At 44.6% G+C, this 23,305-nt stretch overlaps 1 protein-coding gene across 1 annotated transcript; it reads right to left on the minus strand.

Annotated features, from left to right (window-relative positions):
• Positions 1-2,659: 2,659 nt before the first annotated feature.
• LOC106852666 (annexin A8-like) lies at positions 2,660-15,475 on the minus strand. The gene is made up of 13 exons (XM_014875439.2): positions 15,353-15,475; positions 15,195-15,241; positions 11,928-12,018; positions 11,566-11,660; positions 10,359-10,472; positions 9,528-9,618; positions 8,846-8,925; positions 8,169-8,228; positions 7,559-7,652; positions 5,683-5,778; positions 5,393-5,451; positions 4,403-4,525; positions 2,660-3,038 (listed from the first exon to the last, which is right to left on the minus strand). Exons 2-13 carry the CDS (start codon positions 15,213-15,215, stop codon positions 2,982-2,984), a joined length of 981 nt encoding a protein of 326 aa, XP_014730925.2. The 5' UTR covers positions 15,216-15,241; positions 15,353-15,475; the 3' UTR covers positions 2,660-2,981.
• Positions 15,476-23,305: the final 7,830 nt, after the last annotated feature.

The raw sequence follows: 23,305 nt of genomic DNA on the forward strand, positions 1-23,305 counted from the left end.
GTGAGTGAGCAGAGAGCTGATGTGCCCACGGGGCTGAGGGGTGGCACAGCTCCTGCTGTGTGTGCTGCATCTGGGGACACGGAGCAGCCACCCTGCAAGGTGGCATTAGTGTTGTCCCGGGAGACTCCCTGCACATGGGTCTTTCTGCAGCACAGGAGGAAGAAAAAGGCTGGCACAGAGGCAGCAGAAGGCTTACACCAGTCCTGGGCATCTTTTACATCGCCCCTGTTACCTTTTCCTTGCCAAGCTTTTATCTTGATTTTTGTGCAATAAAATCATGTTAATAAAACTGTGAATGAATAGAAAGGCCCTAAGTCAATATTTGCACCTAGAAAAGACTGGTTAGAACAGCTTAGGAATTGATCCTGATTTATTAAAGCACCTGTTCACCCAGGGAACATTTTAGCAGCAATCAATATGTAATTAAATCTTCATTGATGTTTTACAATTGTTTTGTTTCCCAGCAATTACAGTGATAGAATCAGCTTCCCCTGGTTGTTCCTCCTTTCCAGCTTTACTACTGATCTCCTGTGAGCATTCTGGCAACTCACTTAACATCTCCCAAGCTGTTATTAATAAATTGGGATCACAATCACAGTGAAACAGCTCTAATCCATGCCCACTGTGCTAAGCACAGGCCAAGAAGAAAAGCCAACCTCTGACCTGAGTAACCTGATAACAATAACAACAACAGGAGCTCTGGGGGGATGGAAACACAAATGTTTTAGTGAAATCATCACACAACTCTGAACTAAAACATGCTTGAAGAGCTGAGCTTTCATTGGCTTTTCTAGTCAGACATTAAGTCCCTCAAAGCTGGGATTGCTGTTCACTTGCTGCCTGCCCAGCCCCAGGAAACAGAAGTGTTGTAAGTGCAGCAGTGTAAATCACTCCTGTTCCCTGCTCAGGCAGACACAAATTCCCGTTTGGCCTTTCCAGAATAATACCCCAGACACACCGGAATGGGTCATACCTTCAGTAAAGCCTCCTCACACGACTCTGGCCGGTGGAGTGCCTTGCTGCAGAGCCCGCAGCCATGCCGAGGGCTGCGGGGTGACAGTCCCCGAGCTGGCTCCCCAAGGGGACAGGGAGCTCACCCCTCGCTGTCAGCCTTTGCTGAACGAACGGGGGAAGGAGGGAAAATCCCACCCACAGTTCCACTTGGCTCCCGAGGAGGCCGTGCTCGGGGTGCCCGGAATTCCCCGGAATAGTCCGGGATGCCCTGGGATGCCCGCAATGTCCCGAGATGCCCGGAGTGCCCCGGCGTGCGCAGGATACCCTGGAATGCCCCAGGATGCCCTGGAGTGCCCGGGGTACCCGGAATACCCTGGGATACCCCGGGGTGCCCAGGATGCCCGGGATGCCCGGGATGCCCGGGATGCCCAGGATGCCCGAGATGCCCGGGATGCCCGGGATGCCCGGGATGCCCAGGATGCCCGGGATGCCCGGGATGCCGGTGCCGCCGCCGGGCTGCGCGCAGCGCTCCCCCAGCAGAGGGGGGTGTAAGCACGGCACTCGCAGGCTCGAACCGCCCCAAAAAAACCAAACCGAGATGAAACAGGCAAGCCTGAGCATCTGTGTCAATTAGAACAAGCGGCTGTGAAAAACCAAGTGGGGTGCTTCGAGCAGCAGAAGGGACATGCGAGTCCTTGTCTTTTGGTGCCTGTAGCCGGCCCATGCCCCTCAAAAACTGAGAAGAAACCCCCACCTTGATGCTCAGCCAAGAGACCAGGCAAGAAACTGGGATATTACTTGAAAGAAAAGCACTTAAAGGGGTAGAGACTGAAACCCCCTCTTTTTCGTGTTCACTTGAGGTGTGTTGATACCCTGACCCCAGGACCCTGCTCGGTGTCCTGGACTCACCAAGACCTTTTGAACTTGCCACTCATGGCCCTGATACCGGCTAATCTCAGCAGTGCAAGGAAGGGAGCACCCCTCAGCCAAAAAGTTCAGCCACTTGATCAGAAAATCTCCTTTACTGAACACATTTAATGAAAAATTTTTGTAACTACACATTTAAAGGATTGCTTTAAGTGTGGAGAACCAGTGATCAAGGCAGACCCAAACTTCTCAAACTTCTCCGACTGTTCTCTCTGTATCACTGTCCACATTTGGGACTTCACTCAGCATCCTGGTGGTGCAGTCATGGGGGTTGGAGGCAATTTTGGAGGGAGTCCACTGACTGCTGATAAGTTACTATACCTCAAAAAGCAGAAACAGGTCTGCTCCCATGGGCAGAGTATCCTGTGTTCACCAAAACCAAATCATCCATGCCAGTTTTGATTCCCCCATGACCTGACATTGATGTGGGGACCTGAACTTGCTGGTCTTCCCCAACAGACAAACAAGAAGGAAATTAGGCACACAGCCTTCAACTTTCACATGCTTGCAGCCAGCTTGGCTCTGCCATTCACTGCTCCTTGGGGAGTTCTCTTTGAAGTTTGTAGATAAGGCTGCTAATCTACTGCCTCTGGCACTAAATTCTCTGTTCTGACCCATGCCCTAAAGCCTCATTAATATCTGGGACTCCTTCCAGACCCATCCTGCAAGCATTAAACAGCCCCCCACTCTACCAGCTGGTCCTGGTGGAATTAGCACAGCTTCAGGGCAGCCCAAGATTTATAGAGTTGATCAGACTTGTGAAACAGCTATAGAGGGCTTAAAAGAACCTTTAATTCCATGTCAAAGTGCCATCCTCCACAATGGGTTAGAATAGAAGGAAAACTTAAAGAACAAAATAGAAACAAGAAATTAACACCCCCTCCTTGTGTTTGAAAAACTGTTTGGGAAGTGGATATCATTCAATGTGTAATGAGCATCCACATCCTTCAGAGAGATTTGGATATCACAACCATTAAATTGATCTTCTTTTCCCCCTCACTTGGATCAATGGAAAGATTTTCTATAAGTACATTTTCAGACTCTTATTCACTGTTAATCTTCTCTCTGTATCCTTTTCAAGATCTTCCTCCTAGAGTCTGTCAGTCACTGCCACAGAGGTTCAACAAGGCTGTCTTGTAATCCCCGCTGGTATCCTCCTGACAGGAGAAAATATTAAAAAAATAGGTGAGTATGGAAGTTCCTCTGCACTCTCCAAGTGCTGACGTTCTCAGTCTGTGGAATATGCCCACACAGGAAAAGGACTTGGGAAAGAGCAAGCCAGACTTCAGCAGAGTTGCTGCCAGCTGACACACCATCAAAAGCAATGAGAGAAATGGGGCTTGTAGCTACCACCTGAAATAACATTCACCAAGTCCAATTTTTTCCTTTGGAATGCAGGTGAGCAATTGATCAAGGCTCTGTCCCACAGAGCAGAACAAAGTCAGCACAAATGACAGCAAGCAAACCTGTTGTGTTTAGATATTTTTTGTCCCTGGGTATTTATGCAGCACCTCTTACCTACAGGAAGGGAAAAGGAACTATAGTTGGCCCTGACACACAGCATTTTTTAAAAAGCCACAAATGTGGTCATTTTGGTCTAGAAGCACTACAGAAAATATTAATAGGTAAAAAAAATGTGCTCCCTTTGAATGTTTTGTGGCGACAGGTGTAAAGCTAGTTCCACTTCTCAGAAGGAATTAATATTCTGTACAGACCCTTGAAGACTGATCATTAATCAACACAAGAGACACTGACAGTGTCAATTATAAGAAAGGCCCTTCATTACAGAACCAGACTTCCCATAAGGACTGCTAAAGACAGTCCTGCTGTTTGCACAGGGGCAGAGGAATGTCCCAAAGTCTTTAGGACAAATGGTAAAAAACAGCATTTCAGCACTAACAGGGGAGGCACATTCACTCGGAGCTGAGACTCAAATGCTACAATAAGCCTGGACAAGGTTCAGTTTCTGAATCTCTTATCACAAGTATAGACCAGGCTTTCACCTGGGATAAGGCAGGAAAATACCCTCAAACAACAGGAAAAGGAAAGGGAAAAGGGAAAAGTGAAAAGGGAAAAGGGAAAAGGGAAAGGAAAATTAACAAAATACTCCAGCACTATTTTGACACCTATGGATGCCACTGGCTTGAGGTAGTTAAGGATGGCAGAGAGAGAGAGAGGAGAAAATGGCACAGCAGTGTGGGACAGGAATAACAGGAATGCTTCATTTAATTTAGATTCATCTAGGATGTCATGCAGTGCATGGATATAGAGACTGGTCCATGAAAATCCTAGTGCAGTGTCTCTCTGGGTTTGCTTTGTCCAAGTCACTTACAGAGACCAAAGAGTCTTACTCACCTTCCATGTCTCTCAAGGACATGACTTAACAGGCCTAGAGAAGGAGAGCCATGATCATAGCAGAAATGACATTGCTACTGAAACAACCATGGAAGCATCCCACAGTTCTGGAAAGATTAGGAATACATGCAATGGCTGAGAACCATCATAGCGAGATTCTGCTTACCAAAATCATAGTGGAGAGAGGTTTTCCTGCAATACGCTTGAATTCAGGCTTTATAAGATTTAGGTCAACTTCACTTCGAGAAACAAGCACCCTTATCAGAGTCCCATCATCAGTGCCAGCCCCCTGGAATAATAGTTTTATTAATTAGTAAGTAATATTAATTAATAGAATAATACATCAGTCTCTGATGTTACAGGGAGTTCAAGGGATAGGTTATGCAAACTCGTCCAGGCAGGAGGAATCAGCTTTCAAACACCACTTGGCACCTGTTCTGTGGAACATCTGCATCTCTTTCTGGAGGGCCCACCCTCACACCCCTCCCAAGGGGCCACCACCAACACCACAAGGCCACCATGGAAGTGTGCACGAGTTTTGCACATGTCAAATGCAAAAGCAAACATGCTACAGAGGTGGGAGTTGGCACTGAATACACACTGTCCTTCTGCAGCATCACCCGGGCAGTGTTTGGCTTCAACCAATATTGTTTAATCACTCACAGGAAAATTAAGATCACACTGATAACAAAGCAATAGGTTTGGAGAGCTGATGTCTTGTACATACCAGCTGAGTATTACAGGGGCACAATCTGTAAATACCTTATGTATCCCCATTTGAACCTGCCATTTTATACTGCCATTGAGAGGATTGCTTCCTAAAAAGAAAATACTGTGTTCCAGTCTATTAACATGGAAGGCAAGTTGTCACCATAAACAACCTCCTAGAAAAGCCTCTTCCAGAAGTTTTGTCTGTGGTCCAGAAAGTGGGGCTGGGCTCCTTGCAGACTCTTAAGCCAGAAAAGCCTGACTCCCTTGAGCTTAAAGGGTACTTTTCTATTCAAGGTGTTTGAAAGGATTCTGCTATTACTTGCAACAATTGCACCAAACCTGCTGAATTTCACCAAAACCCTGGCTTTTCTAGTTTGAATTGGTGGAAGTCAGGTTACAAATCAGGTCAGTATGAAAACCAGTGTGTTGCAATGAAGACTCTTACCTTTAAAGCATTGTACAGCCTCTCTGCAAAGTAGCAATGGATGTTCCTGGTGCATTTCACTAGGCATACAAAAAAGCTCAGTAAGAATCAATGGTAATTCCAGCCCAGGGAGGAGGTGACTGAGATTCTACATGCTTCCCATTAATTCAGTGTGCTCCTGGAATCTGAGTTTATCTTTCCCAAGAGGTACCCCTTACTTCCTGCCATATACATTTATAAAGTATAAGTCAACTACTGCAGAAGAAAAGGCAGCAGACTCTGACAAAGCAAAAGGAAAGGTCACCACTTACCAATAGCCAGCATGGCATCCTCAAGTGAACCACGAGTTTCACTCTTGATAGAGTCTTCTATGCTCTTTCCAGCCAGTTTCTGGTATTCTTCAAACACTGTTTGAAACACAAAACTTTAAGTTTTTTACCAAGTAACCCTCAAAGCATTTTGTTCCCCATATTTACAGGTATTACTTGTGTGGCAGTATGAACACACAGATCCTGCAAAAGCAATGGTCACATTTGCACCAGCTTCAGGAGGCTTTGGTCAACATCAGAAATCAGCTACAAAGATGGATGTTAACATCTACAAAAAAGCCAAACCATTCATGGTTCTTAGTTCCCTGACTTCAGGCAATTTCAGTCACCTCAAGTTTATGTGGAAACCTGACCCTTCATCGCTGTCTTAAACCATAGAAATAAAGCAAACAACAAAGTTAGGAACACCTTTGGTCTTGTGGCTGTTGATGTCATTAGCTTCAGGAGCCAAAATAAAATCAACTTAAATCTAGGACTATGCAGCTCACAGCCCATGGACTTTAAAATTATGACAACACCATTTGGGGAAACTTATTATTTTAGCCACAATTTAAAATAAAAACAACTGAGAAAAGATGAGCAAAGCACAAATGCAGATTACAAGATATTTGAGTTCCCACAATAACATAAGCTGAGCAATGGGGGTCATTGCTTGCCTTACACACTTTGGATACTCCAAGGCTCAGAAACTGATATCTGTTTTTATTCCTGGCTTTCTAGGGCTAATAAAGAAGGAAAACTGCCATGTAATGCAGTAGAAATCTTAAGAAACTTTGCTCAGCATCCAAAATCATCAACACTCAAGACACTTTGGGGAAATGGAATACAGAACAGACAGACAGATACAAACTTCTCAGTTCAAACCTACTCCTTCTATTAAAAAAAATAAAATTTGAAATAATTATACTCAGCTTTTAAAGAAAAATAGCTACAGGCAGCTGTAGCACAGAAGAAATTGCTTGGTGCCACAGTAGGTTTCAAAGACTGGTTGCATTATTACAACAAGATGAAATTCAGTTCTTAAAGACAGACACAGACAAATACTATAGGGACCCCCTCTTTTTGTTTGTCTTGTTTATTTTTTAAGTTACCTTGGGAGATTGAATTTGGAACACAAGGGGGAGCTGGCTTCCAGGGCATAGAAACAGCCTCAGAGGACCTCAGCTTGGAAAAATCTCAGGCATACCTAATTTATCTCTGGATAAATTCATCAGTTTAGGTCCTCCTGATTCACACAGTACTTGATATGCTTAGATTCAGCCAACATAACAAAATCTGTTATGCCTCAAAAGCCTTGAGATTACAAGGTTTGGTCTCTGCTGCACAGGCAGAGGGGAGATGAAGTCTCAGCTGGAGCAGGGCTTGTGTCTTCCCTCCCAGCAGCCTCTGATGCCCTCAAAAGGACTTGGGGCAGAAACGCAGGCTGCACCCTGTGGTTCTGCAACACTGAATAACCAGCTATTTTCTTTAGTGATTTATTTTTCCCCAGAGGAACCCACATCCATGGGTCGTGTCTGTTCACTGCATGCTCCTACTTAATTAGGATGGTACTCACACACTCACTTCTTGGATTTATAAAAACAACTATCCTGTTATCACCACTGTATAGGGATTCCAGGATAAGCCACTTGGTTTTCAGCAGAACTAAGTCTTCATAATAATTCACAAAATCTGCTGACAGCTTTTGATTATGGGGTATGGGGTTTTGGTTATGAGCAGGAATTAGAAAACAGGCTCAGGTACTTATTTCTTATCACCCATATCTCTCTTTTATAGCCCCACCTCTTTTTGGCTAGGGGGATTTCTGGTTTTGGAGGCTTGGCAGTGCAGTGATGGTAGTGTGGGCTCTGCTCCATACCTTTCATTAAGTGTGTGGCACTCCTTTTGCACAAGATGGTGATGAACTGTATCTCATCAGTGCCCCGGATCTTCTCTCCAGCAGCATAGAGAGTCTGTAATTTAACCCACAGTTATTAGTGAGCTGTTCTGTGTGTATTTAGCTGGAAAAGGAACAGAGTTTGGCTGAAGGCATGGCTGGGGTAAAGGGGTTTAGAGTTACTGAAACCACTGTGTGAACCAGAGTCTCCTAGAATAGCTGGTTATGAAAACCTCTCTGTCTTCTAGACAGACTGGAACATCCACTATCTCCATCCTTTCCACCTCCTGCAGCAGCTGGAACAGCCAACAATGCCCTTGAGGTTTCCTCCCTTTTCTCTCCTCTTCCACTCCACCATTCCCATATACTATTCCACATATCAAAAGCAGCTGAGCCAAAGCCCAGGCCTCATCACTCCTCTTGGGAATGGCAGAGCTCAGCAGTGCAGGCAAAATTGAAAAACCCCAAGCTACTTAAAGATCACCCCACCCCGAATTATTGTGACTCCAACCCTCTGCTGACACTGAAGCACTCTGAAGTTCAAGAAGGGGGGAATGCAGGCATATCAGTGATCACACGTATTTGAGAGTACCTCTGCATCCTGAAGAGCCAGGGCTGTGTCCACATAGAGGGTGGCATTGTCCCTCTCACCCTATGAGCAGAAAAAGAAAGGCAACAATTTTACCTCATGAATATTCTTCCATAAACAAGGATCAGAGCATTCATTCTGAGCAAAGATCAATTATCCTCTCAGTTATCTATTTCTGCAGAGTACTCAAGCAGTAATATTTCAGACAGCACAAGTGCTAATTCCTTCACTGAAAGGTGCTGAAATCAGTCATATCAAGCAGAGTAAAAAATTGCTCAGTTGTTTTGCTACCAGGCAGGAAAATTCCAAAAATGTGGTAAGGTAAAAGCACGCAGCATTGAGGGCACAGACCCTGGCAAAGTGGTGAAGCCTAGTGGAGGGGCACAGTATTTTAAGACTCTTGTAGAGTACAGTGGCTTTACACACATATATGAAAGGGAGGTGTGTCTCTGCAGCAGAGCTGGCCGGGAGTTCCCAGCTCTCTTCCTGCTGCAAGGGAGGGAGATTTCCCTGCTTCAGTCACCTCGAAGCTGAAACAGATCCAGTCCAAGTGACATGGTTGTCTCTGCAGTTTATCTGGTGATCATAACTGTACTGGCTCTCCTAGTGCATATCTTCTCCAAAAAAGAAGAGAAAAATGTGAAGACCTTTATATCCTAATTTCTCTTCTCTAGCATTACCTGAAGAAGGCAAACCAAAATCTGTTCTAAGTAGCCACTCGTTTCCGATTTTATGTCTTGTTCCAGATCAGACCCGTATTCTACCCAAGGGAAAGAGAAGGACAAGGGAAGGATTTGTTATTATTCAGGTGACACAGTCAAGATATTATCAGTAACCCGAGCACACACAACAGCCTGACACTGGGCAAGAGGGTCATGGAGGAAAAAACCAGGGCTGAGAGCAGCTCACACCCTCTGGATACCCAGGTCAGCGTTTGCATCCAGCTGAATCACTAGCTCCTCTGATGTCCAAGAAATAAATCCAGAGCTAATTTTAGACGTATTGCTGAAGGGATGAACAAGATAAAACATTTAAAAATACATATTTGATAAATTCCCATATATTTAATGGAAAGAAAAGCCAAGTGCACAGCTATAGTTTTGTTTGTGTTCTGACAATACTCTGTACCCAAACTGAAACAGGTTTGTGATTTGGGTACCCTTTGCTGCAGCTGGATGAACACCTAGAACGGGATTTTCATATTCCCTCAGCATAGCCGCGTTCTGTTTGCCAGCTGAAAGCAGTCAGGTTGCTTTTAGAGTTAAATGCTTTTGGAAAAGCCATTTTCCTGCTGACAGTGCTGGCTGGTAACACCGTTCCTGTTGCGCTCTGACCACAGAAATCTGAGCCCCAGGCACTCACCTTCTTTGTACGCCTTGATTATCTCCTTGATCTGCGCTTTTGTCCGAGATGCCAGGATCTCTATGATAACACTTTCCCTCGTTCCCACACCCTATAATAGAAAACACAGTGGAGAAATAAAGGTGGAGAAAGGCATCTAGTCATGACAGGTGATTTACTGCTAGAGAAGTATGGTGAAGGGAGGAGTTGGATGACAGCTCAGTGTCAGGCTGTGTGCTGAGCTGTAAGAAATCCTCGTGATGAAAGCTGGAGACACAAAACACATTTGGGTTGCACATAGTTTCTTTCACTGAGGTGCCTAATTTGTAAAGGATGATTTTATGTCACCCTACATTTTCACAGCGTTTTTCTGGAGTCAGATCTTTCACAACAGACAGCATTAGAGGAACACAGGGAGACCAGTGCTTGGCTGGTCAGTCCATCTCGGTACCATTTTAACAGTCCACTCTGTATCTGAAACTTGTAAAGATACATTATCAACAGGTAGGATCCAGCCACCCTGCCTGGCCCTTGCACCACCACTCTTTGTTTCTTTAAAGGTTTCATGGCTCAGCTGGGGCATCAGGGCAGCAGGTTTGGGTGTGAATTTAGTTTTGTTGTTGCCTTCCCAGGCTTTATGAGTCATGTATGTACAGAAACTTTCTTATAGCCATTAATATTTAAGCAACATTTCCCCCCAGAATACTAACAGTACAATTAAGTATTTCTCAAAGGCCACTGCTAATAACAGATTTAACCATGTAACAGTCCATTTATTAACACTTGCACAATTGCAGGAAATTAGCACTGTATTTGTGCTACTACTTAAAAATCAGCATGCAATTTGCTTACCTTCATGGCATCATACAGCTCCTTGGCATCATACTTGAATGGGGAGTACATGAGAGCTACAATGAGCCTCTCAAAGTTGCCACTCAATTCAGATTTCAGGTTTTCAATCAGATCCTGTTAAATGTGCATCATCACATGGTTACATAAACAGCCTGACAGGATCATTTTACTGCACATGCTGCTTCCATCCCCATGGCTCAAGTAGTGAAGCTGAATGACACCATTGTTGATAAGTCATAAAAAAGGATCCTGGGACTAAAAAAGGCACCTAACTCCAAAATGGGATTTGTCTATGTGCTTACACATTCCCTGTTTTCTTGATATTTGGGCTTTCTCATCCTGCAGTAAATCTTCTCCCACCCTGCTTAACTCAGTGAGCAGAACCAGGTAGGGGAAGGCCTTGCAATGAGCAAGGGTGTAGCTTCAGACAGAGCTGATTCCCAATGCCTGCACATAAACTTGCACCCAGGACATCTGCAGAATCAGGAATGCAGTCTGCTTGAAGATGCACTTCAAACTTCCCTTTCACTAGAATGCAGGTTTTCCAGAACTCTTTCTGTTTTAGTGGGATGCAAGCACTCTATTTATTCCTTGTTCCATACCCCCCATCCCCATATTTGCTTCCCTTTCTTAGGTTTTTGCCCTTTTGGAAAAGGCAGTTCCCTTTCCAGCAAGGGCCACTGGAGACTCCACAGTAGGGCTGAGGGTACTGTCTGCTGGTGAAAAAATTTCCCCAATAAAAACAAGATTTTATCAAGGAAACAGAGAGACGAAGGAAAACATAATTGTCGATAGCCTCAAATTTCCAAACAAGTGTAATTAAATAAGCCTTTAAATTGAACTTTTTTGACATTTAAAAAGGCCTGAAACAAGCCAATATTTTACTCAACATGTACTTAGATGGGTATCAATTTTTGTTACAGCTTCAAATCAATAAGAAGCTTCAAGTTAAAACTGATTTTTTAAAAAGTATTTCTGGTCAAAATGCATTTTAAAAAATTAATCTTTAGGAGTAAAACATTTTTTTTTCTGGTCAAAAATTAATTTTAAACATTCATTGCAGACCTTATAAATATATATTAGTCTACTTATTAGCAGAAGTGCTGCATATAGTTTGCATCATGCTTTCAGGGTGAACTGTACTCCCATTTACTACATCCTGCATGCAATAAACCAATGATTGAATATAGCTTTGTTTTGGAAGAACCTTTCCAAACTGTGCTTTGAAGGATTTAGCAATCTCTTGACGCTGCAGATTGCTCCTCTTGGTTAGGACATCAATTATAGCTTGTTCATCAGTCCCTGTGGAAAGCAACAATAAATCATAAATACAGTGCACAGAATAAACTGGGACTGTTCCAAAATCCCAATTTAAATATTCAGACAACCTTGTTCAGGTTCATTGCCTTTGTGTAGAAGTTTAAGTACATACTGAGAAAACTTTAATATTAGTTTTACACAGTAAAAGAGAAGTAATATCTCTGGAAGCAAATTTCCCACGGAAGAGGTTTCAACTTAGAAATTATAAGAAGAACATAGAATTTACATATGTGGCTGGAGTCAACTCACCAAGCCCTTTCATGGCATTGTAGAGAATCTGAGCATCGGGTGCAGCATTAAAATTTAAAGTACCTGCCACGGATCTGCCCTCTGCTTCACTCTGGAAAAAGAAGAAAAATACATCAGCTGACAAAAAAGTACTTGAAAAGCACATTAACGCTCTTTATTGCCTACACATGGTGAAATCACAGAAAATGGGAGAGAGTGGCCTGAAGTTTCTCAGCAGTGCAAAAAGAGAACACAAGTTTCACTCCAAAGAGAACACAAGTTTCTGTTGCCACCTGCCTGTGCCAGCCTTTGCTGCTGGCAGAAACATGAAGTGCAAAGCACGGCAGACAGTGCTGCAAGCCTTGTGAGGTGCAGGCAGTCTGTCAGAAAAAGCACAGACTGCAATAGACTGGACTTTCCTATTCGCCCCTTAATTACAGTCCTTCATAGCATGGATGCTCTTGTGTCATACTGAATTTCTCAGTGGGTTAGTGCAGGGTAGTTTGTAGATAGCTTTTTGAATTCCTGAAACAGTCTTGTTCTCAGAGACCATTTTTTTTAGTAGCTGCTGAAAGAACTTCTGCACAGCTGGTTTCAAGAAGGAAGCATCTCCACAGGAAGGATTTGGGCCAAAAGAATACTTTGAAGGAAGAGATCCATCTGGAGGAGTGCAGGTTTGATGTCCTTCCCTGTACCAAGAATCAGATACAACTGCACAAGAATCCTAACAAACCCCCAAAGTGCTGACAGTACCAGTCCCAGGGCATAAAAGACACACTGAGACTTATTTTAGTGACCACAGGGTAGTAGAGCCATCAGTCAGAACCCAGGCATAATTTAACAAAGCTGCTAGTCAAGGAACTTGAATATATTGTCACATCTACCACAAGCTGGTCCTATCAACGGGGGGAGTATGTGGGTGGGTAGATATGAAGAATCATCATCACTTTATTACAATAATAAACAACATTTTCTCCCTCCTAGAAGCAAGGATATTTAAGTTGGAAACTACTATATTCTCATAAATTTACCTTTAGAGGCAGGGTTAATATTAAACTAATGGCATCAGTGTGACCTGATAAATATTTTAATGGAGATGGCTTCACAGTGAGATAAAAAACAGAAATTATAGATCAGAGGGAAGCATTAGGGCTGTCCCACCTGATTTGCACAGCATGGACCACCAAGTCCAGCTGGCACGTTTGCATGCTGGCCCCTTTGCCAGCCCTGCTCCAGGAGCAGTGACAAGCAGCCAAGAGGCAGTGAGGAATATTATTGAGAGAGGCAGCATGTTCAGCAATCAGCAAGACTTGGAAAAATTTGCTTTTCAGCCAGCACAGAGACACTCCTGCACCACCACACCTTGCTCCCAGCAGAAGGAGCAGCTGTGAAGCAAATGGTGTCAACAGGAAACTTGACAGAGATGCAGCTTTGAATCCAAATGGTCACTGAGCAGCAAGTTGAAGGCTGAGGTGAAGCTATCACTGCAGAAAAAAAGCAGTGACAGAGCAGGTGGCATTGCCACCTCTAACAGTTTGACATTGGCCTAGAAGAATTTGGCTGAGCTAGCAGGACCATTCCAAGTGCTCCTTTTGTAGCCCCCTGCCAGGATGGCCAGCAGCAGCTCAGCTTGCCTGGGAAGCAGGTTAGACTCATTCATCTGAGTTTGCTCTCATAAGGATGGTCAATCCTCTCCAGCTGCATGTGAAGAATACCCCAAACATTCTGGAGCCATGACTGAGCCTGGTGACTCAGTGAAAGAGGGAGCACAAAGCTGAGCTTTCATTGAGAGGCAGTGGAAACAAACGAAACAATGATCTTTTTTTGGTACTAATTCCGATAAACAGTTACTGCCCTTCCTGGATCAAGCAGCACATTTGTGACTCACTCATGCACCTCATTCTCTGTGCACACACTTGCTGCAGCACAAGTACAATTGCACCAGCTTTTCAGAGAATCCCTGTTCACTCTGGTCTTGTTTCCCAGCTAAATTGATCCTGCAAACCCTAACTGAAACTACTCAAGGCGTTTGTGCTCATGTAAATATAAATAATTGGCATGAAAGCAGCAGAGGCAGTGTACCTTACAGCTAATGCTGTGAAAAGTTTTACCTATAAATGAAGGGAGGAAGGAATAAAAGTTTTACTACCAAAATATTTTCAAACCTAAACAACTGGGGTTTTTTTAAAGCTGGAATCTGGGGACAGATTGAGTTAATGTTTGGGTTTTTTCCAGTCAATATTTTCTGAGAAAGTTTCATATTTTTTCATTCCTTTTGCTTTTGAACTGTATTTCTTATGAAGGGTTTAGAAAAGCAAAATTTTTCCCCATCCTTCTCTGGACCTCTCATTTTCTTCTCAGACCTCCACTCCCTACAACACCAACTGGTACAAGATCATTGGAGTTTAAGGGTTTTTCTCCTTTTCTCATTCTAAGTTAACAATAATAACTTCCAGCTTGGGGGCAGGGAATAGAGCATCCAAAAAGAAAAAAATTAAGCGAAACTACTCCAAGCTCAAGAAAAATTTTATTATGCCAAATAGCCAAAGGAAATAGGGAAGCAGAGAAAACTCAGAAGGAAGATTACAATTGTAATCTTTCCGGGAAAAAAATAAATATTTTGAGACCTGGGAGCAAACCTGGCCTCCCAGAGAGGCTGATGGGGCAGCTGCTATGGCTGGCACATCACCAGAGGTACCTGCTGCCTGGTCTGAGCCAGACCCCAGGTGCTGCCTCAGCACACCCCATGAGCTTCTCCCCATCCTGCCACTTTCCTCTCAAAGCCACAAGCATTTACAAGAGAACATACACAGCATTTCTGGCTCCTGGCAAAGAGACAGGCTGTTCAGGACACATTATTGCTGCAATATTAAAAACCCACCAAAGACAGACATTGTGGCTTGACCATATCTTTCTCTGTGACCACAGCACAACAGGGGACCAAAAATGGGGACAGGCCAGTGCCCTGAACTCAGTGCCACAGGAAAGGGAGCAGAGAAGGAGCCCAGAGCCTCCCCATGAACACAGGGATATAAACACTCCCTGCACCTCTCTCAGCTGAGGACCCAGATGGGGTCTGCTCCTCTTCCTACAGCCAGCAATCATATCAACACCCTCCTTCAGCAATGTTTTTGAAGTGCTGAATGCTATTTTACAGCCAGAAAACAGTAAAAAAGTCTTGCTGATTTCTAAAGACAACTTCATTCCCACACAGTGCCTGATGAAACTTATAAGTTACCTTATTGTAGTGCCAAAAAACCTCCGAGTGTCAGAATATCCTCTACTTACCCAGGCCTTCCACCATGCCATTGTGGTCTCAGTAGTGATACCTGGCTCTGTTGGTGAAGAAAACCACACATATCACACCTCAAAGTTTGGGAAGCTGAGGTTTGAAGGGAGGCATAGGGAAGAGAGGAAGAAATAAAAGTTCTTTTCAATAAACTTACCACAAGAAAAATGGAATAACTGTACTCCTTTGGAGGCTTGTTCCCTCTGGAAGCCGCAGAATGTAACTGGCCTCTCAGGCACACGCAGGTATGAAGCATCCTTATCTACAGATTCCACAGGGCAACACCCTCAGACATGGCTCAACCTGTTTTTCACATATGATCTCACAGGGAGAGATCAAGTTGCTTAATAAACGAGGCTTCCCTTGTGAGGAGGCCTAAATTCAACCCTGTTGACTCATTGTAATTTTTCCACTGCTTCTCCCAATACACGCCCTTCCCTGCTAACATTTTGGCCTCTGGCACACACACAACATGCAAATTACAACCAGGTAATTTCTCAGCACAAAAGAGACTAAATGAATTCAGCTATAGTTGAATAAACCACTCTCTACTATCAACTCTTTCTATCTCTACTAATCTGGAACACTGCCAAACAGGACTCTAGAGACATAACATACCTCCCTTCAAAAACATATTTAAAAAACCTCAGAGCCAAAAAACCAAAAAAATTCCAAACCAAACAAACCACATACCCAGCCAAACTCCACATCATCCATGTCCTACACCTTTCAGTGTAGCTCCATTAAGCATCAGATTCTGCAGAGACTTAGGAGGTTCCCCATCCCTTACCAAGACTTCCAGAGCATGAGTCACGAAGGATCTCTAGGGTAACGTGGGACAAACACATTGAAGGCTAACAGGTTTGAGTAATGACAACCCAGCTAAGTGTCATAGGGCTTGCAGAAGCTGCTGTGACATGTTAAGGTTTAGGAGCTGAGTGCAAAACTTCTCTTTTTTCAAAAGGAAAAGAACTGAGTTGAACAGCTCCTCATACTTCAATTTGGTGAAATGTTTCTGTGAAATCATCTGAAATACCTCATGGCTGTAGCAATATTTTCCTGTCTAGACTTTTGTCAGAATCTACCCATGCCAGCATTTATTTATTTATTTGCAATAGAAAGCTGCCCTGATGGAAACTTTCCCACCAGCTATATCTTAACACTTGCTATAGAGGAGCTTTGTGCCCTCCACATTTACAGGATCACGTGGGATGCTGGGTAAACACCAAACTATGTTGGGCCCCTCTTATTTCCTTCCCACACACAGCTATTTCTCTTCACTCCTCAAGGCCCCTGATGGCCTGGGAATTTGCCTTGGCTGTTCCCAAGAGAATGAGCTGGGCAAGCTGCCCCTGCCTCCAACACATCCATCATATGGCAAGGGCAAGTTGGGAAGGAGGAGATGGCATTGCCCTTGGTATGACAAACATGCTGCTGGGTCTGCACTGGCTTTGCTCCCAGTCACATGTGAGAGGCAGGTTGATCAACAGCACACAGAAAGGAGAGCTCATGAGTGGTCCTTCAGTCCTTTTCCTCCTCTAGGGATGGCAAAGGCAAGGTGCCTCTGCAAGCAGCGCGCATCTGCTTTTGCTGGACCCCAGTATTTGCTGCCTACATACACATTTCCCTCTACTGGGATATAGTTGGTCAGCTTGTCATGGAGATAAGCTTTCTTGAGGGCTCCAAGGACAAAGAAGCCCTTCTAGGCAGAAAATGGCAGCAAACAGCCATAGGTCACACAGGGCAGCAGAGACCGAACCAGACAGCAAATGGGAAAAAGTCCAAGGGGTCATTCTTGTCATCAGAAACTAAAAAGGCTGTGAAGGGACAAACCAGGAGATTTTAATGCATAGAAACACTGGTCAGGTTTTAATCAATATGGACAGGCTAGGAAAGGTCTGGAGCACCTGAAATGTGCTGCAAGAGTCAGAGCAAGGCTGCACAGACTAAATATAGACCAGAGCAGTCTGCACTCACAGGCTAGTGGAGCAGAAGGCAGTCCAGTGCCCCAGTGCTCCTTTTTCTTGTGCAAATATAGTTACCCTGAGCAGCTGTAAACATGAACAGATTTGTCTTCATTGCAGTTCTTGTCCCTCCCTTAGCACTGGTGCTGTGTGAGTGAGCTTATCTGTGGTTCATGGATTTTACTACTGTGTACCAGAGGCACACACAGCTGTTACAGCACCAGTAAGCAATGCAAGGCACAACCTCACACATACCTCAGCAATTACCCTCAGGAACATGCAGCTCTTTAGAAAAGGTGCAGAAGATGATGCATGGACTCTTCTAAGCTCAACTTTCTCATCTTGGCACTTCCTCCCAGCCCAGGGGCCATATCTGCATTTGAAATACTACTCTGTTTTGGAAAGTGAACCCAAGATGCACAAACCAGACTCTCTAGAAACTCTGCTCAACATAATACTAAGGTGGTTAGAACTTGTCTCAGACAGTGATTGTGTTTGCTTGTATTGCAGTGTACTGTGGTACCCCACAAAATACAGCCATCTCTGATCTATCTGCAGGAGGAGTGCCTGGGCAGGAGGTCAGTCATGCCATGGGTGCAGACACCCACAGTGACTGAACAGTGACTCTTTCTCATCCACTGGGCTCCTCCAGGCTTTCAGAGAGTGCCTACACCTGCTGACATCCCAGTACAGCTGTCAGTCAGCAGGAGTGGGCAGAACCTCCAGCAGAACTACATCTTACACCATAATCTGCTTTAGATTTGCATTTTTAAGCCATTTAGTCCAAATCAGTTTTCAGCTAGACACAATGCAGCAGGTAGCAGTACACTTAGCTATTCTTACCTCTGCCCCAGGACTTTCCAAGCTTGAATCACTGACATTGGAGTTGCCCCTGATATGTACTCAGCCAGCACAAAGGAAATAGAAATCACAATCAGCATTTTTAACAAAAAGGTACCAATAGCCTTAGAAAGATGAATGGCTGACATCACTTTAAGAAGCTTTTGCTGCCCATTAGGCAGGTTTGCTGTAGGTTGAATGACAGTGGTATAAAGGATGCTCTAATTTAGATTGAGGATGGCTAATGTCTTCTAGGTTATAGAGGCAGCCCTCTTTTTCATCTATGAATTTGTGAAGTCTGGCCCTATGCCTGGAAAGTTTCAGGCCAAGAGCTGACTTCTTTGGAACATGAAAGCCTGTGGAAACCAGGCTTCTCAAATGCTCAGCAATTTCCTTTCATGGCTTTCACTTCTAATAAAATATTTTCAAGACTAACAAAAACAGCACAGTCCATTGGGAATTTCATCCCAAAGTATGCATTTGTTTGATTTTTCAGCCAGGAACTTGGAAATCAAGTGGAATCATTGAGGAAACAGCAGACCAAACACAGAGATATACTGTTGGGCAAAGCAATAATGCTACAACCATATAAAATGAGAACTTAAATTTGAAGAAGAGCATACCTTTCAGACCAAACAGGAAAAGAGTATTCTGCTACAAGGATACAGAATGGATACCTTTCTCCAACCCAGTCTGTAAGCAGAACCATGTAGAACTGGAGCTCTGACAAAGGCCCAGTTCAACAAATGATCAGAATTGGCTTTTTTAATGTATAAAAGACATCACCAAACTCACATAGTACTGTGCTTTCCAGATCTGAACATTACCCTTCTACAAGTCTTTTAGCTTTACAGCCATTATTAACAGCACTGGCCCAGCCTTCCAGGGTGATACCCCAGCCTCTTGCCACAGCAGCTGCCATGCTTACAGACACTGTGCAACCATAGGAGTTTCATCCTGCAGGTTTTAAGCCATTGTGTAAACAAGACCAGAGACCAGGCACTACCTTCTGCTGCTCCATTCCCCTACCCCCTCTGTTTCTTCCTGTCTATTACTCTTAATTACCTCACCTGAAATCAGATCTCTAAATGAGAGAGCTGTGTAAATTTGCCAGCAAGCCTATCCAAACAAAGTTACTGTCTGTTCATGAATGAGGTGTGAGTGAGGTGGGGAAAAGGGTCAGACGGGGAAGGCAGCAGTTTAGAGCAAGGAGAGCATCTGTAATGCAAAAATATAGTTGCTAAAGGCCCCCAAAAACTGTAGTACCTGTCAGCCCTTTCTTCTGGTGCCTTTGAACCACGTTTCACAGTGAAAATGACCCCAAAATAGGTTTATTTCCATCTGAAAATCATTATCACAATTTAATTTTTGAAGTTGCACTGCAAGCAGCTATGAGCCAAGCAAGCATAGCATAAGAGAAATTTCATATTGCATGTTGTGGAGCGTGTTCAATTACAGAAGGAACAAAAGGGTAAAAACTCAGGGCTTGATTTCTCCTCTGCACCTCAGTGTCAGTGGTGCCTGTGCTGTGGGGTCTGCCCAGAGGTTTGCAGAGGTTAGTGAAGGGTGTGGACTTTGCTTTTTCCAGCAGCTTTGCTCTGCAGGGACTCTGCTGCAGGTGGGAGAGTCAGGGCAAGGCACCAACTCTTGCCCTGCCTCTGCCCTGGCACTGACTCTGGTTGAGCATTTTTCTGCTCATTTCTTCCTTAGCTAGTGCTGGTGCCAAGGAATTCCTCCCAGTTGCTCTAACAACCGTTCCCCACACAAAGCAGACAATTGCTGTACTTGTTTAACCCCAAAGACCAATAAAGAAAGCACCCTCTGAATCAAAACAGTCAGAGGCAGCTCACTTGGATCTGATGGGGACATGACAGATGCCAGGAGCTCACATGCCAGCTGAGGGTTGGCAGGCAGCATTCAGCAAGTCTTTGAATGCTTGGCTGTGAAGCACTTTGTGCATGTACCTTTCTGCCTCTATGGGAATTGGTTTTCGTGTGCTCCTTGATGGAAAAAGCACAGGTGTTTGTAAACAATTAAACACAGTCCTGCTGTTTGAAATGACTCTGTGCTGGAGGTAGACTCACACGGAGCTACCCTAAGAGAGAAGAAAAAAAGAAAACTTTCTTACATCAGTGGGTGTGTCTAAGCCCAGCTGTGTGTAGCAAGGCAGCAACATACCCTTTACTGTTTGCAGTCTCCCAATTATTTATGTCAGAGCTGAGCAACATCCATGGCGTTTTGGTTGATTTTGGTTCCCTTCCCACTGCTGCAGAATTGCAGTGACACCACTCAAGCCAGTGTGCTTGTGCCAGTCACACAGGTAACACTGCAATGGGTATCCAGATCTCTCTTGGTGGATGTAGAAAAGGCATCTTCAAATCTTGCCAAAAGAAAACAAAGGCAGAGACATGAAGTGTTGCTTCCTTGTCCCGGGGCCATGGCTGAGGATTCATGCACTTTTCTTGGCTGCAAACACACTGGCAGGCTGGTTTTACACTTATTTCCTGCTAAGTTAGGGCTGCTCCTGAACTGCCAAAAATACTGGCATGCCAAACATGAGTCATTTGCTTGGCCAGGACCAGGAGCTTCTCCAGCCTCTTGCCCTGCCCCAGGGGTTGCTACAAAGGTACCCAGAGAGGAAATTTGGCAGCTGCTAAGTCTGAGAGCAGCCACCATAGCTACAATTGCTGAAACTGCCTGGCCAGGAGGGCTGAGTTGTGGAGCTCCAACAGCCAGAGCTGGGCTCTGGCCTTGCAGGAAGGGAAACTGAGGCACAAATGGAGGGCAGAGAAACAGCCATAACTTGATTGACCTGTACTAGCCTCACAGGAGGGAAGGTAAGGCCACCCCATAAAAAAAACTGTGCAGAGTTTGTGAATCCCCAGGTGCTCCATCAACCCCTGAGAGCCCCTGCTGGCAGCAGCAGGCTGTAACTCAGACCATGGGGAGCAGACACCCACCCCTGTGCATGGCTCAGAACTTCCAGGAGACCAGGGCAGAGACACTTCCTGAGACAACCTGGGAAGCATCCTGCCTTCTCATCCCAGGGTGATACTGCGTCCAGTTGGCCTGGGTAGAGGCAGAGCTGCTCCTTTGCTCCTGTCTATGGCCAGGAGGGAAATGAGCTATTTCATATTTTCATTTGTGAGTTACTTCAGCAATACAAATTATTAGTATTGGAAAAAATAGAGAGCTGGGAAATTCCAGAGCCTGCAGAGTTATGGTTTCTCCCTGCCCACTTTTTTCCTTAGAGAAGAGTAAGTGCTTCAAGGCACAAGTAGTCCTTGGCCATACCTGCTAGTTTGGGAAGGCACAGACCCCAGCAGTGTCTCACTGTCCTGGCAGACTGGCTGTCACTCCTGGTGTCTCAGATACAGGCTGTTTGCATTCTGGAGCTGGAGTTTCCTAGTGAGCTGTAACAGAGCCAAGTCTACCACTGTGAGGATGGCTTCCAAGGGGTTTGAACTCCCTTCTTAAGGCACTGTCTGCTGAGGACATTGCAGCATTTCCCAGTTGGAAACAACAGCCTCACTGATGTGTTGCAATCCCTTTATCACTGGAGCTCCCAACACACCTTACACAGGTGCATCAGAAATCCAGAAAAAAATAAAAAACCCCCAAAAACTGAACTAGAACCAACCTCTACCCCTAGGCACATTCACTTTTAACTAAGATATTCTTGATGCAAAGGGAAAGAGAGGTACAAAGCTGTAACAGCTGTGTTTTTGAAGAGAATGAGCTGCCACATATGCTTGCCATATTTTTCCTTTGGTTTTGCTTGGCCAAATATGTCTTTGATGATGAAGGGGAATCTTGGGACTCCTGTTTCCACCTCAAAACATCTTTCTATGTACTGAAAAAAAAAAGATACTAGAAAACATTTGAGAGCACTAAGTATTTTACCCTAACAGTGCACAAAGCATGATCAGTAAGGCAAGAGTTGCTGTATTTAGTAACCTGTAGCAAACACATGGGTGCTTATTACATGACTATGGCTTGACAGCTGTGTGCCTGTGTTCACTGGGAAAACTCGTGCTCTCAATCCATACCCCTCTGCCATCAGAGAGAAAAGTGCACACTCTTCAGTGTGAGGTGTTCTGGGTCACAGGAAGTGGCTGAGACACAGATGGGTTTATCTAAGGACCTTCAGTGAAGTATTGACCCATGCAGTCATGCATCGCTGAAAGCTTACAAGGAAACATTTCTCAATCTCTGTCACAGGCAAAACCTTTCAGCAGGAAAACTTTCTTTTTAGATCTTTTAGATACCATACATCATCTCAGTTCAAGCTGCAGTCAGAAATCTGAGTGATGATACCTGGCCAGAAAATTCCAGCGCAGCCTCCCATGCAGTGAAAAGGAAGGTCCTTCAATGTGCAAAAAAAGGGGAAATTTGTCACAGAAATAGATGAAACTTGAGATGAGTCCTATCCCAAAGGGCAAAGCGCATTCACAGAATAAAGACCAGACAACTTCCAGCACGGGCAACATGCTCTGCCTGTGGTTTCTTAAGGAACGAGAGTAGAGGAAGAAAGAACATTTTTTCCATTCCTGGCTCAGGCTGCTGAAGCCAAAAAAATTCTTGTTGCTGACTTCCATGCAGCCAGATAGGGTAGAGGTTGGTGTATGTGAACATATAAATGCCACTCCTGAGACTGTGAAGTACATTTGATGAAAGATTCTAAATCAGCCCTAGAAGCTATTTATAGACAATTCCATAACCAAAGACCTGGATCTGCACATTCCCAGTCTCTGGGAAAGTTCTGGTCAAATCTGAATTTTGTTGTCTCAGGCATGCATAAACCCAAGCAGCCACAGCTGCAGTCAATGTAGGGTTTTTGTTAATGCAGAATAAAAGTGCCCAGAGCCTTGGCTGCAGGACCACTTCTGTTTATCTGATCTCTTCCAAGAGCCCGAGCCTGCTTTTTGAGTAAGAAGCAGATGGAAGGACAAAAGAGTGAAGGCCACAAAACCATACTGGGTGACTATTGTCTTGCCAGCTTGTGGTGCAGAGTGAGGGAAGCCAGGCTTTTTGTCACAGCCCCTGCCTCCACGAGGGAACAGCACAGCTCCAGGCTGAGGATTTCAATTCCCATTAGCAGCACAGCCAGTTGGAGCTGCCCAGAGGGAAGCACATGCCTGGCTCAGCCACCATGCAGCTCCCACCTGCTTTGCTGCAATGAGCTCACGTGGCTACCAGACCCCCAAAATTCGATGCCCACTGTTTTTTGCAGATGAGGCTCACATGTGCTCAGGGGATTATGTGTGTGCACAGACCAGCTTCTTTTCCCCTAGCACACAGGGCTG

This window comes from Sturnus vulgaris, chromosome 8 (assembly GCF_052056855.1).
Source record: "Sturnus vulgaris isolate bStuVul1 chromosome 8, bStuVul1.hap1, whole genome shotgun sequence".
NCBI classification, from domain to species: Eukaryota; Metazoa; Chordata; class Aves; order Passeriformes; family Sturnidae; genus Sturnus; species Sturnus vulgaris.

Excerpts from the sequence above, each read along its gene's own strand:
- LOC106852666 (XM_014875439.2), bottom strand. The coding sequence starts at position 15,215 with ATGGCATGGTGGAAGGCCTGG. Across the intron at positions 10,473-11,565 it reads TCAAAGCACAGTTTGGAAAG|GATCTGATTGAAAACCTGAA; the intron begins GTTCTTCCAAAA and ends CACATTTAACAG. Across the intron at positions 7,653-8,168 it reads TGGCTCTTCAGGATGCAGAG|ACTCTCTATGCTGCTGGAGA; the intron begins GTACTCTCAAAT and ends GTTAAATTACAG.